Source organism: Euleptes europaea, chromosome 21 (genome assembly GCF_029931775.1).
Source record: "Euleptes europaea isolate rEulEur1 chromosome 21, rEulEur1.hap1, whole genome shotgun sequence".
Taxonomy (NCBI): Eukaryota; Metazoa; Chordata; class Lepidosauria; order Squamata; family Sphaerodactylidae; genus Euleptes; species Euleptes europaea.
The window spans coordinates 15,593,232-15,605,422 of NC_079332.1; the positions used below are offsets into that span (position 1 = coordinate 15,593,232).

General features: G+C 49.2%; 1 protein-coding gene across 1 annotated transcript in view; it reads left to right on the forward strand.

Annotated features, from left to right (window-relative positions):
• Window positions 1-12,191, forward strand: part of FLII (FLII actin remodeling protein) — a 43,837-nt gene that overhangs the window by 14,488 nt on the left and 17,158 nt on the right. The window contains exons 7-16 of the mRNA XM_056866176.1: window positions 41-144; window positions 229-404; window positions 1,672-1,829; window positions 2,994-3,078; window positions 4,286-4,433; window positions 5,789-5,922; window positions 7,601-7,813; window positions 9,224-9,403; window positions 11,018-11,100; window positions 12,002-12,076. Of these exons, the coding sequence (XP_056722154.1) occupies window positions 41-144; window positions 229-404; window positions 1,672-1,829; window positions 2,994-3,078; window positions 4,286-4,433; window positions 5,789-5,922; window positions 7,601-7,813; window positions 9,224-9,403; window positions 11,018-11,100; window positions 12,002-12,076 (1,356 nt within the window). The remainder of the gene's footprint in view (window positions 1-40; window positions 145-228; window positions 405-1,671; window positions 1,830-2,993; window positions 3,079-4,285; window positions 4,434-5,788; window positions 5,923-7,600; window positions 7,814-9,223; window positions 9,404-11,017; window positions 11,101-12,001; window positions 12,077-12,191) is intronic.

Genomic DNA, 12,191 nt, shown 5'->3' on the forward strand with positions numbered 1-12,191 from the left:
TTTTCTCTTGCTATCACTTATCCCCTCTTTCAAACCCAAGGCAACTTCCGGCAATGATCGCCTTGCAAACTCTTCACCTCCGGAACACGCAACGGACTCAAAGCAACCTCCCCACCAGCCTGGATGGGTTGACCAACCTAACCGGTAAGAGTTCTGTTGTGCGAGATCGGCGTTGCGCCTTCAACCGCGCCGGACGCCCCTGTGACCGTCTCCCTTGTCTGTGTCCAGACGTGGACCTCTCCTGTAACGACTTGAGCCGGATCCCCGAGTGCCTGTACACCTTGGCCAACCTGCGGCGGCTCAACCTGAGCAGCAACCAGATCGCCGAGCTGTCCCTCTGCATCGACCAGTGGACTCGGCTGGAGACCCTCAACCTGTCGCGAAACCAGCTCACCTCCCTGCCGGTGGGTGGCGTCCGCCGGCGCGCAAATTGCTGCTCTCGTCGGCCCGCGTCCCTCGGGGTGTATCAACCCGCGGGTTGGTTCGGGGCGTTCGGTGACCGGGGGTGCGGTGTTCAGGAAGCGAGGGGCAGAGCTTTTTGCCACTAGGGGTGGAGCTTCAAGCGGCGAGGACGGGGCTTCAGGTGGTGACGGGGCAAAGTGCCTTGAGTCTGTACTGAGGCGACGCAGAGGACGTGGGGGGCTGTGATTTTTATCGAGCCCAGATTGTCTGAAAAGTTTGCCCATTCTTTAAGATCGTGAGTCCCTGCTTTGGGTACCATTAACTTCAGTGTTAGGGGAACTAGTGATCAGGTGTAGGCCTTTCTTCCTCTTCTGCCTGCTTATATATTTTTTTCCATATAAGGGGGAATACAAGGGGGGAAAGGGGAAATAAGGGTTTCAGCAATACCCTTGAAAATGACAATAGACCAATAGAGAAGCAAATCAAACAGATTCCATTGCCATACTTATTCAACCCAGTTATGCAATCAAAATGGCTTTCCAGCTTGGGGAAAAAAAAGAACTTTAACATTATTAATAATGCAACCTAAACTAATCGCCTTATCAGACATATTTTATGGCTGCACAGTCAAAATATAAAATTGGATCAAGTTTCACAACACCATAAACACTATAATCAGTTGGCATCTACTCACTTATTTTTATTATCGTTAAACCTCAACATAATGATAAAATATTGTCGAAGGCTTTCACGGTCAGAGTTCATTGGTTCGTGTAGGTTATCCGGGCTGTGTGGCCGTGGTCTTGGTATTTTCTTTCCTGACGTTTCGCCCGCAGCTGTGGCAGGCTTCTTCAGAGGAGTAACACGGAGGAGAGACACTGTCCTTCAGGGTTACTCCTCTGAAGATGCCTGCCACAGCTGCTGGCGAAACGTCAGGAAAGAAAATACCAAGACCACGGTCACACAGCCCGGATAACCTACAAGAACCAATGATAAAATAGTTTCCATTTTTCATAAAATTGCTCATAATTCTTATCATTATTTACCATATTGGTCATTTTGGCCATAATTGCATATTCCAATAGCTTTTCTTTCCATTCTTCTATGTCTGGAAGGAGTGCCTGCTTCCATTTCCTCGCTAGAACCGTTCCGGCAGCTGTGGTAGCATATTTAAATAAATCTTTAAGTTGCGAAGGTAATTCTGATGGTGTAATGCCTAACAGCATGCTTATATATATATATATATATTTGTTCTTTTCCTCTCCCCAGTCAGCTATTTGCAAGCTGATCAAGCTAAAGAAGCTGTACTTGAATTCCAACAAGCTGGATTTCGACGGGATTCCCTCGGGCATTGGGAAACTGGCCAACTTGGAGGAATTCATGGCGGCCAACAATAACCTCGAGCTCATCCCAGAAAGCCTCTGTCGGTATGTGGCAAGCCCCCCCCCCTTTCCCCGGACACCCTTGTCCAAAGTGGCCAGAGTGGAAACCTTTCCCAGTGGAAACCTTTCCACCGAAGCGAGGGTCTGGAGATCGGGGCACGGTTTGAGTGCCGGATGGAGCCGCTCTGGCCCCGTGAGTTGTTCAGGCGGCACATTGTCTAGGATTCGAGTCTGAGGAAAAGCGGGTGCTCGGACAAACGAACGGCTTCTGTGCAGTGCCCCGTCCTCCCAGATACGATGGAAAATATGGCTGGGGCTTTTTCTGCATGGAGGAAACAATTGTTCCTAAAAGCGCTGAAAATTCATAACTGATGAACGTTCTGCAAATGGGGATTTGCAAACCGTCCAGTGTGAATCTGAAAGAAGGGGTGGCGTTGCGCCATCTGGATCAAGCCCGTGCCTTTCAATCGGCCACCTTCCCCTTTTTAGACCCCTACGTGGCCGTTTTTAGGACTGCCGTTTTGAGAAGCCGGGACCATGTTCAAGTACTTGAAGGGCTGTCATATAGAGGAGGGTGCCGAGTTGTTTTCTGTTGCCCAAGAAGGTCGGACCAGAACCAACGGGTTGAAATTAAATCAAAAGAGTTTCCGTCTAGACATTAGGAAGAATTTTCTAACAGTTAGAGCGGTTCCTCAATGGAACAGGCTTCCTCGGGAGGTGGTAAGCTCTCCCTCCCTGGAGGTTTTTAAGAAGAGGTTAGATGGCCATCTGTCAGCAATGCTGATTCTGTGACCTTAGGGCTAGGCAGATGATGAGAGGGAGGGCATCTTGGCCATCTTCTGGTCACTAGGTGTGTGTGTGTGGGGGGGAAGTAGTTGTGAATTTCCTGCATTGAGCAGGGGGTTGGACTTGATGGCCCTGGTGGTCCCTTCCAACTCTATGATTCTATGTACGTATATCATATATCTAATTCTGAACCTGGCTCCCATACAGATTTTTTAAAAAGCCAGAATGGGGCCAGGTGCAGACATGGCATGTTTTTTTATGGATCCTGCACGCCAGGTGTTAAAATAGACCTTTCTCCGCCTGAAGCCCTGCTGCCGGTCAGAGCAAACAATCCTGAGCTAGAGGGTCAGGTAGACTGCCTCGGGCTGAGGCGGCTTCTGACCTTCCTGTGTGTTTACTGGGGCTTCTTCCTCTTCCCTCCAGGTGCGCCAAGATAAGGAAGCTGGTTTTGAACAAGAACAGGCTAGTCACCCTGCCTGAGGCGGTGCACTTCCTGACGGATATCGAGGTGAGGTTTGGAATGGAACAGGTGCAAGAAGGGAAAACCTGGTTTATTTCTCGGGGTAGGGGAGGGCAGGGTGGTTTGCATCACCGTTCCGGACCCTGGTACGCTTCAGTTGAGGTGGTCGAAGCAGATCTGTAACATCGACCTGTATAAATGGGATGTTTCTCGAACCCAGTGCTTCAGCCTACGAGTCCCGATCCAGATACGGCTCAGTGGGAAACCTGATAGGGCTCCTTAAAAGAAAAAGAGGCAACTGAGAGGTGATACGATAACCATCTTCAAGTACTTGAAGGGCTGTCAGATAGAGGAGGGTGCCGAGCTGTTTTCGGTTGCCCCAGAAGGTCGGAGCAGAACCAACGGGTGGAAATTAAATCAAAAGAGTTTCCGTCTGGATATTAGGAAGAACTTCCTGACAGAGCGGTTCCTCAGTGGAGCAGGTTTCCTCGGGAGGTGGCAGGCTCTCCTTCTCTGGAGATTTTTCAGTAGAGGCTCGATGGCAGTTCATGAGAGGGAGGTCAGGAAGGGTTTTGCGTCAGTGTTTAGCTCTCATGGCCCCTTCTTCCATGCCCGGGGTAATGCCGATCGCCACTTTGGGGTCAGGAAGCAACTTTCCTCCAGGCCAAATTGGCCAGGGATCCAGAGGGCGTGGAGCAGGGGTCACTGGGTGTGTGTGTGTGTAGGGGGTAGTTGTGAATTTCCTGCATTGTGCAGGGGGGTTGGACTAGATGACCCTGGTGGGCCCTTCCAACTCTATGGTTCTATATTTTTACACTGAAGTGTATTGGAGGGGCAGGTCAGATGCTAGAACAGCCAATCTGGGAAGGGAACAGCCAGCACAGATTTTTATGGGGCTAAAACTCCATTTGAGAGACAGCATGGTATAGTGGTTAGAGTGTCGGACTAGGATCTGGATAACCCAGGTTCGAATCTCCACTCTGCCACGGACACTCTCTGGGTCTGGATTTTTGCCATTTCTCCTTGAAGACATGAAGCTGCCTTATACTGAATCAGACCCTCGGTCCATCAAAGTCAGTATTGTCTACTCAGACCAGCAGCAGCTCTCCAGGGTCTCATGTGGAGGTCTTTCCCATCACCTACTTGCCTGGTCCCTTTAACTGGAGATGCTGGGGATTGAACCTGGGACCTTCTGCATGCTGAGCAGAGGCTCTGCCACTGAGCCACCGGCCCTCCTTGCTCTTTCCTCCTGTAGATCCTGGATGTCCGCGAGAACCCCAACCTGGTGATGCCGCCGAAGCCCGTGGACCGGACCTCCGAGTGGTACAACATTGACTTCTCCCTGCAGAACCAGCTGCGGCTGGCTGGCGCCTCTCCAGCTACCGTGGCAGCCGCTGGAGTGGGTGAGCATGGAAGGGGCTCACCTTGTTGTCCGGGATTTTGTGGGGGGTTCCCCTCTCAAGGGGTTTCAGGTGGCCGTCAGTTTGCGGCAGTTTCCCCCACCCCAATGGCCAAGGTGCTCTTCTTAAATAAGATGGGAGATCTACTTCCCTCTTAAATTTCCAAAAGAACCCCTCTGCTTTTAGAGAGTAGATCAGGGGCGTTAAAGTAATTTGCTACGAGGGCCGGATACGACATAGATGTCACTTGGGTGAGCCGAGCCGTGCCTCTCCAGCCCAGATCGGGACGGGGTGGGTGGGGTGGCTGCCTCAGCTGCTTACAGGCCCGCAGGGCACATGTTTGACACCCCTGGTCAGAAGATCCCACCCCCTGTGTTGCCTCCATGTGGAAAGAGGCCAGCTCAGAGAGCAGTATTTCATTTAGAGGTGCGACAGGCAGCCTCCTCTGAGCGCAGACAATTCTTAAGAGTCTGTGGGTCAGGAAGGGTATTCATGTAGTTATTTATAGCCTGCTCTTCACCCAGTAAGATCACAAACGAGATTGATTTCTTCTCCTCCATTGTATTATTACGACAACTACCCTGCCGAGTAGGTCAGGCTGAGAATGAGTGACAGGTTCAAGGTTTCCCACTTGGCACCCTGGGTATTTCTGATTCCTTTCAAACAAAAATCTTGCGCCTGGAGTTTAATTTTATATAAATGAGGAACAGTGATTGCTTTTGAGAGGCGAGAAGTCAAGTTCTGTTTCTTCAAAATGACAGCAAGCCAGATCAGACTAGAAAGGACTTGCGTTTCTCTCCTGCAGTATTTCTCACCTTGCTGGAAGAGTATGAACTCCATTGCACAGTGCAGAGGGAAAAAAACGTGGATTAATTGCCCTGGATTTTCTTAAAGGGTAGGGGTGATTTCCCCTCCCATGCCAGCGTGGGGCAGTGGTTAAGAGCAGTGGTTTGGAGCAGGGGACTCTGATCTGGAGAACCGGGCTTGATTCCCCCCTCCTCCACATGAGCGGCGGACACTAATCTGGTGAACTGGGTTGGTTTCCCCGCTCCTCCACATGAAGTCAGCTGGGTGACCTTGGGCTAGTCGCACTCTCTCCGCCCCACCTACCTGACAGGGTGTCTGTTGTGGGGAAGGGAAGGCAAGTGTAAGCCGGTTTGATTCTTCCTTAAGTGGTAGAGAAAGTCGGCATATCAAAACCAATTCTTCTTCAAAGTCTTTCACAATATCAAGAAGGTTGTCTTCGCTTCCCAAATCTAGCGCGTGCCCTGTAAGCCCCCTTTCACGTTTTTTTGTCTATAAGCAAGCCCTTAATGCTTTTCCTCCCCTTCCCCCCCCCAAAAAAATCCTGTTTTCAGGTAGCAGCCCAAAGGATCCCTTGGCCCGGAAGATGCGCCTGCGGAGGCGCAAAGACTCCACGCAGGACGACCAGGCGAAGCAGGTGCTGAAAGGAATGTCCGACGTGGCACAGGAGAAAAACAAGAAGATGGAGGTATTGATACTTTCTCTTAAGAAGGGGTATTGGGGGGAGGAGTGGGAACATGATGCTCTGTTATGTAAGTCATGAATTATTGATAATACTTATTGCTCTTATTGTTCTGTTCTCTCAAATGATAGATTTTTTTTTAATAATAATTTTATTGGTTTTTATAATACAAATTTTCCATGATAGTAAATAACAATAAAAGCAATATGAAATTCAAAATTCTAACTCTATGTTGTTATAATTTCTTGAATTCATAACAAAAAAAAAACAAATTAGAGGAAAATTTATGGCTTCCCCATCACCTCTCTCCGCCTCTTAATAAAATATTCATCCCATCGTAATTGGTCTGATCTTAACTATCATAAATTCATTTAACTTTCATAAAACATCTTCTATTAATATAAATGATTATAACTCTTAATATTAATTGTGTCTTCTAGATCAGATTAATAAGTATTCTTCCATTTTCCCCAGTTTTAATTCATATTCACAATATTTCATCCAATCCTCCCATTCCCCTAAAAATCGAACATTGTCTATCAAATGATAGATTTTTGAACTCGTAGTAGAAATCTAATTAATAAGCAGTTCTATAATTGTTTACTCAAACTACCTGAGAAACCATCTACTTACTGGGACGAATCGAAATAGTGTGGTGTAGTGGTTAAGAACGGTGGTTTGGAGCGGTGGAGCCTGATTTGGTGAGCCGGGTTAGTTTCCTCACTCCTCTGCATGAAGCCAGCTGGGTGACCTTGGACTAGACACAGCTCTCTTACAGCGGTCTCAGCCCCACCTACCTCCCAGGGTGTCTGTTGTAGGGAGGGGAAGGAAAGGCAATTGTAAGCCGGTTTGATTCTTCCGTGAGCGGTAGAGAAAGTCGGCATATAAAACTCAACTCTTCTTCTCCTTCTTTGTCATCATCATTTAATTACTTATCATATATTGCCTATTCTTGTACTTTTGAATTTTTAAATCTTTTTTCCAAGTAATGATATGTTTGCTATTATGTGTTTATTATGTTAACTCTGGAAGAGACCTTGGCACGAGTCCTTCTATATAATTTATAGCAATCTCAGTTCTTATTTGTAATTTGTTTTGTGTGTGTGTAAAGTGCCGTCAAGTCGCAGCCGACTTATGGCGACCCCTTTTTGGGGTTTTCATGGCAAGAGACTAACAGAGGTGGTTTGCCAGTGCCTTCCTCTGCACAGCAACCCTGGTCTTCCTCGGTGGTCTCCCATCCAAATACTAACCAGGGCTGACCCTGCTTAGCTTCTGAGATCTGACGAGATCAGGCTAGCCTGGTCCATCCAGGTCAGGGCATTTGTTTTATGTTTTGTTTTTATTGATATCACATCATAAAAAATAAATTTCAAAAAGATGATGATGGAGGTAGGGATTCTGTGCTTGAGACAGTGCAGGGGGGGCAGCCCAAGTGGTTTTGCACCAAGTTGGGGCGGTGTGGAAAACGGGAAAGCCCTTAGAGGTGGAAGCAGGGTTGGGGGGGCCTTTGGGGAAAGGAGACTTAATGAGGGTGGGCTTTGCTTGGGCCAGGCGGAGTGTGTGAACGGAGGATTCTTGTACACGAGATCTGTACCAGCAGGAAGGATAACGCTGCTAAGGCAGCGGGTCCGTTTCCCGCTCGTCTCGTCCCTCTGGCGCTGACCCCGTGTCTCTCGCCCGCTAGGAGAATGGGGATTTGAAGTACACTGACCTGAAGACCCGCCGATGGGACCAGAGCTTGGAGAAGCCGCAGCTGAATTACTCCGAGTTCTTCACCGAGGACGTGGGGCAGCTGCCGGGGGTCTCCATCTGGCAGATCGAGAACTTCATCCCCGTCATGGTGGACGAGGCGTTCCATGGGAAGTTCTACGAGGCGGATTGCTACATCGTGCTGAAGGTGAGCTGGGGGCTTCGGGGGGTGCCGTCGGCCTAGGAGGGCCGGCGGGAGGTGAATATTTTTGAACAACGAAGGGATAACTGTCATGAATTCGAGGCAGGGGTAGGGCTGAACCAGGGACTTCCCTTCGTCTCTAGGTCACCGTATGGCTGTCCTGTTTTAGCCTCACAACAATCCTGCGAGGGCAGCCTAGGCTGGAAGAGAGAGATCTGACATAGTGGTTAGATGAGGAACTGGGAGACCTAGGTTCAAATCCCACTCTTCTTGCTGGGTGACCTTGGCCCAGGAACACATGAAGCTGCCTTACGCTGAATCAGACCCTTGGTCCATCGAAGTCAGCATTGTTTAAGACCAGCAGTGGCTCTCCAGGGTCTCAGGCTGAGATCTTTCACATCACCTACCTGCCTAGTCCCTTTAACCGGGGTTTGAACCTGGGACCTTCTGCATGCCAAGCAGATGTTCTACCACTGAGCCACAGCCCTTCCCTGTTTGTACCATGGGCAAGGGGTGGGAGAGAAAGCAGAAGGGCTGGTTTGGGGGTTTACCTGGCTTTGGCGGTCTTGCTCAAGGTGGCCTGGCCCCCTCTTCAGACATAGATCTCAAGGACACAGTCCAACAGGAAGGCAAACCTAAGAAATCCCAGAAAAAGGGCGCTCTCTCTCAGCCTAGCCTACCTCATAGGGTTGTTGCGAGGATAAAATGGAGAATGCTATTGTAAGCCGCTTGAGATCAAAGTGGGGAGAAAAGCAGAATAGAAGCATTGAAATAAATAAATGAACTTCGGGCCTGAACCCAGATTTGAATCAGAGTCTCCCAATCCACCGCATCAGAAAGAGAGAGAAAATGCAAGAATTAAACTTGGCCTTCAGTTGGGGTTTCCTTTGGAATGAATGCTGCCGTACACGAGCACAATAGCGGACCCCCTCTACCCCCTCCCCACGAACCTCTATGGCACTGGTTCCCAACCAGGGGTCAGTGGACCCCTAGGGGTCCGCGAAACTAAATTAAGGTCCGCAAAACAAAGTTATAAACCCATAATAAATTAATATTTTCAATTAAAAGTTCTCTGTTATAAAAATATATTCAAATATTATTCTAAGTTTAATGTTTAACTAACAGTTATGATTAAAGTTCATTTTCAAATTCTCTGAATTTTTATTTTGAACCTTGGGGTCCCTGCACCGAACAAAAAAGTCCTAGTGGTCCCTGGTCAAAAAAAGGTTGGGAACCACTGCTCTATGGTGCCCTGACTTGTTAACTCCCCATTGGTTACTCCATGCTGTCAGTGGGGACCTGGGAGCATTATGCTATGCTGCTGAGTCCCTGATGCTGCATTTTCTAGCCAGTCAGACCTGGACAGGGTGAATGATTTTACCTGCAAGCCCGATTCAGAAAATGGCTTCTTCCCAGACATTGCTCGATGACAACGGCTCCTTGAATTGGGAGATCTACTACTGGATCGGCCAGGAGGCCTCCCTGGACAAGAAGGCCGGTGCAGCCATCCACGCGGTCAACTTGCGGAATTACCTGGGAGCCGAGTGCCGGACCATCCGGGAGGAGATGGGGGACGAGAGCGACGAGTTCAGCCAGGTAAAGGGCCAGCCTGGGGAGGGAAATCCCTCTGCCACGGGGAGGGTTCTTTGCATAGGAGAGATGCTGATCCCCTTTTGTCCTAGGAGGGGATGGGCACGCAACGTCAAAAAAATAAGTCCTGCCGATGAGGGAGAGGATAAGAGAGGACAGAGCTTCCAGCAAACAAAAGCGTTTGAAAATATTTGTCACGGCTGCACGCTTAGATTAATCAACTAAACCTTTCGTTGATTGATCTATTTCAGTTTGCAGCCCTTTCAACGGAAGAGAGCCAGCGTGGTGCAGTGGTTAAGAGCGGTGGTTTGGAGCGGCGGACTCTAATCTGGAGAACCGGGTTCGATCCCCCACTCCGCCACATGAAGCCAGCTGGGTGACCTTGGGCTAGTCACAGTTCTCTTAGAGCTCTCTCAGCCCCACCTACCTCACAAGGTGTCTGTGGTGGGAAGGGAAGGAGATTGTAAGCCGGTTTGAGGCTCCTTAAAAGGTAGAGAAAGTCAGCATATAAAAACCAACCCGTCGTCGTCGTCTTCATTGCCCACTGGGGAATGGATTTTAATCAGCCCAGAATAAAAAGCAAATGGCTTTTTCCTCTGTGCACAAACTGGTAACGCTCAGTGTAATGGCCCAAGTTCACTCTTGTGCTCCTTCAGTATCTCCCGAGGGCCCTGTGTTCAAGTTCTTGCAATTTAAGTCACAATGTGCTCGTAGCACAAGATACATAAACTTTGATCAATTTGCGTGCTGCAAGGCAGGAGTCTACGTGGGGAAAAATTGGGGCCTTTTTTCCAGCGGCACTCCGGGGTGGAAGCGCTTCAGACCCCTGTGAAGCTTGCGGGCTAAAGTTCGGGACTGAGCAGAGAACGGCAGGGGAGAGGGGAACGGGTGTGAACGCAATGGCACGGCACTGGCATCGGGATGCCTGTTTTATTTTGAGCGGAGGGTTTTGCAAGGGGGAACACAGGTAAACCCTGTGATTTAGGGGTGTGTGTTAAACGACTGATCTGGGATACAGCTCTTCGAGCTGATAGAGCTAAGGCACATCTTTGTCCGGTGGTAGAGAATCGTAGCCAAAATGTTGTGCCTTTACCCTTTAGAATTCCCCAAATACCGCTCAGCTTTTACCTTGTGGGTGGGTAAAGTGCCGTCAAGTCGCAGCCGACTTATGGCGACCCCTTTTTGGGGTTTTCACTAACAGAGGTGGTTTGCCAGTGCCTTCCTCTGCACAGCAACCCTGGTCTTCCTTGGTGGTCTCCCATCCAAGTACTAACCAGGGCTGACCCTGCTTAGCTTCTGAGATCTGGCGAGATCAGGCTAGCCTGGGCCATCCAGGTCAGGGCCAGCTTTCACCTTAACCCATTTTAATTGCCTTCTCTCAGTGCTACTGGAAGGGAGATCTTTGTGTAGACCGCTCCAAATTCTGTGCTGAAAGCAGATATTCCAAACAGTTTTAACTTTGATGTATGATTAGGTTATGCATTTTAATCTCTGTGCTTGAGTTTGCTATTTGTCTGTAAATTGTGCTGTTAAAGCGCTGTTGACTGATCTTTTGATCGTAATAAATGTTGGTCGAAAACGCAGGCTAGAAAAAAAAATTGCTCGGATCTCATTTGGCAGGTCTTCGATCACGAGATCTCCTATATTGAAGGGGGCACCGCCAGCGGCTTCTTCACAGTGGAGGATACGCACTATATCACCAGGTGATGACGCCTTCAACCCCCTTGTAGTGGTGGTTAAGAGCGGTGGTTTGGAGCAGTGGACTTTGATCTGGAGAATCGGGTTTGATTCCCCACCCCTCCACATGAGCGGCGGAGGCTAATCTGGTGAACCTGGTTGGATTCCCCACTCCTCCACATGAAGCCAGCTGGGTGACCTTGGGCTAGTCACAGTTCTCTCCGAACTCTCTCAGTCCCACCTACCTCACAAGGTGTCTGTTGTGGGGAGTCTTTAAGCAGAGGATGGACAAGCACTTGTCAGGGATGCTCTAGGCTGATCCTGCATTGAGCAGGGGGTTGGACTAGACGGCCTCTATGGCCCCCTTCCAACTCTGTGATTCTATAACATGACACACAACATCAGACAATACACAACATAATAAAAGATATTATATTATACCCAGCTCTTCTCCCCAGGGGAGACCCAAAGAAACACACGCTGTCATTCTCACCTTTTCCATTTTATCCTCGCAACAACCCTGAGAGGTAGTTTAGGCTGAGAGCTTGTAACTGGCCCAAGGTCACCTGGCGAGCTTCCATGGTAAGGGCAGATTTGAACTTGGGTCTCCGAGATCCCAGTCCGACACTCTAACCACTACACCATGTTGGCTTTCCTTCTCTCCTTCCCCCTTCTCCTTAAGGCTCCCAGTTCAACTTGTCTCCTTTCGCTTTCTGAATGGCTGAGTCTCCGTCTTCCCAGCCACACGGCCTTTTCTCTCCCGGGAATCTGTGCCAGTGGTTAGAAGGCACGCCAATTTTTTCCAGCCTAGAGAAGCATCTAAGTTTTCTTAATGTCTTTTAGACCTAGCCATACCCCCCGTTTCCTGCAGCTTCCATTTTGAATTGGGGCTTCTGGTAAGGAGAATGGTTTTGCTTTCCTGCGCAGGCTTTATCGGGTGTACGGCAAGAAGAACATCAAGCTGGAGCCCGTGCCGCTGAAGGCCGTGTCTCTGGACCCTCGGTAAGTGACCGGCCAAGATGATCTGGCCTCTATAAAGAGGACGGCGAGAGCAGAAACTCTTGGTGGTCAGAGTCTGCCCAATGTGCTAGTACTCTGCAGGTGGACAGTTGTGCTT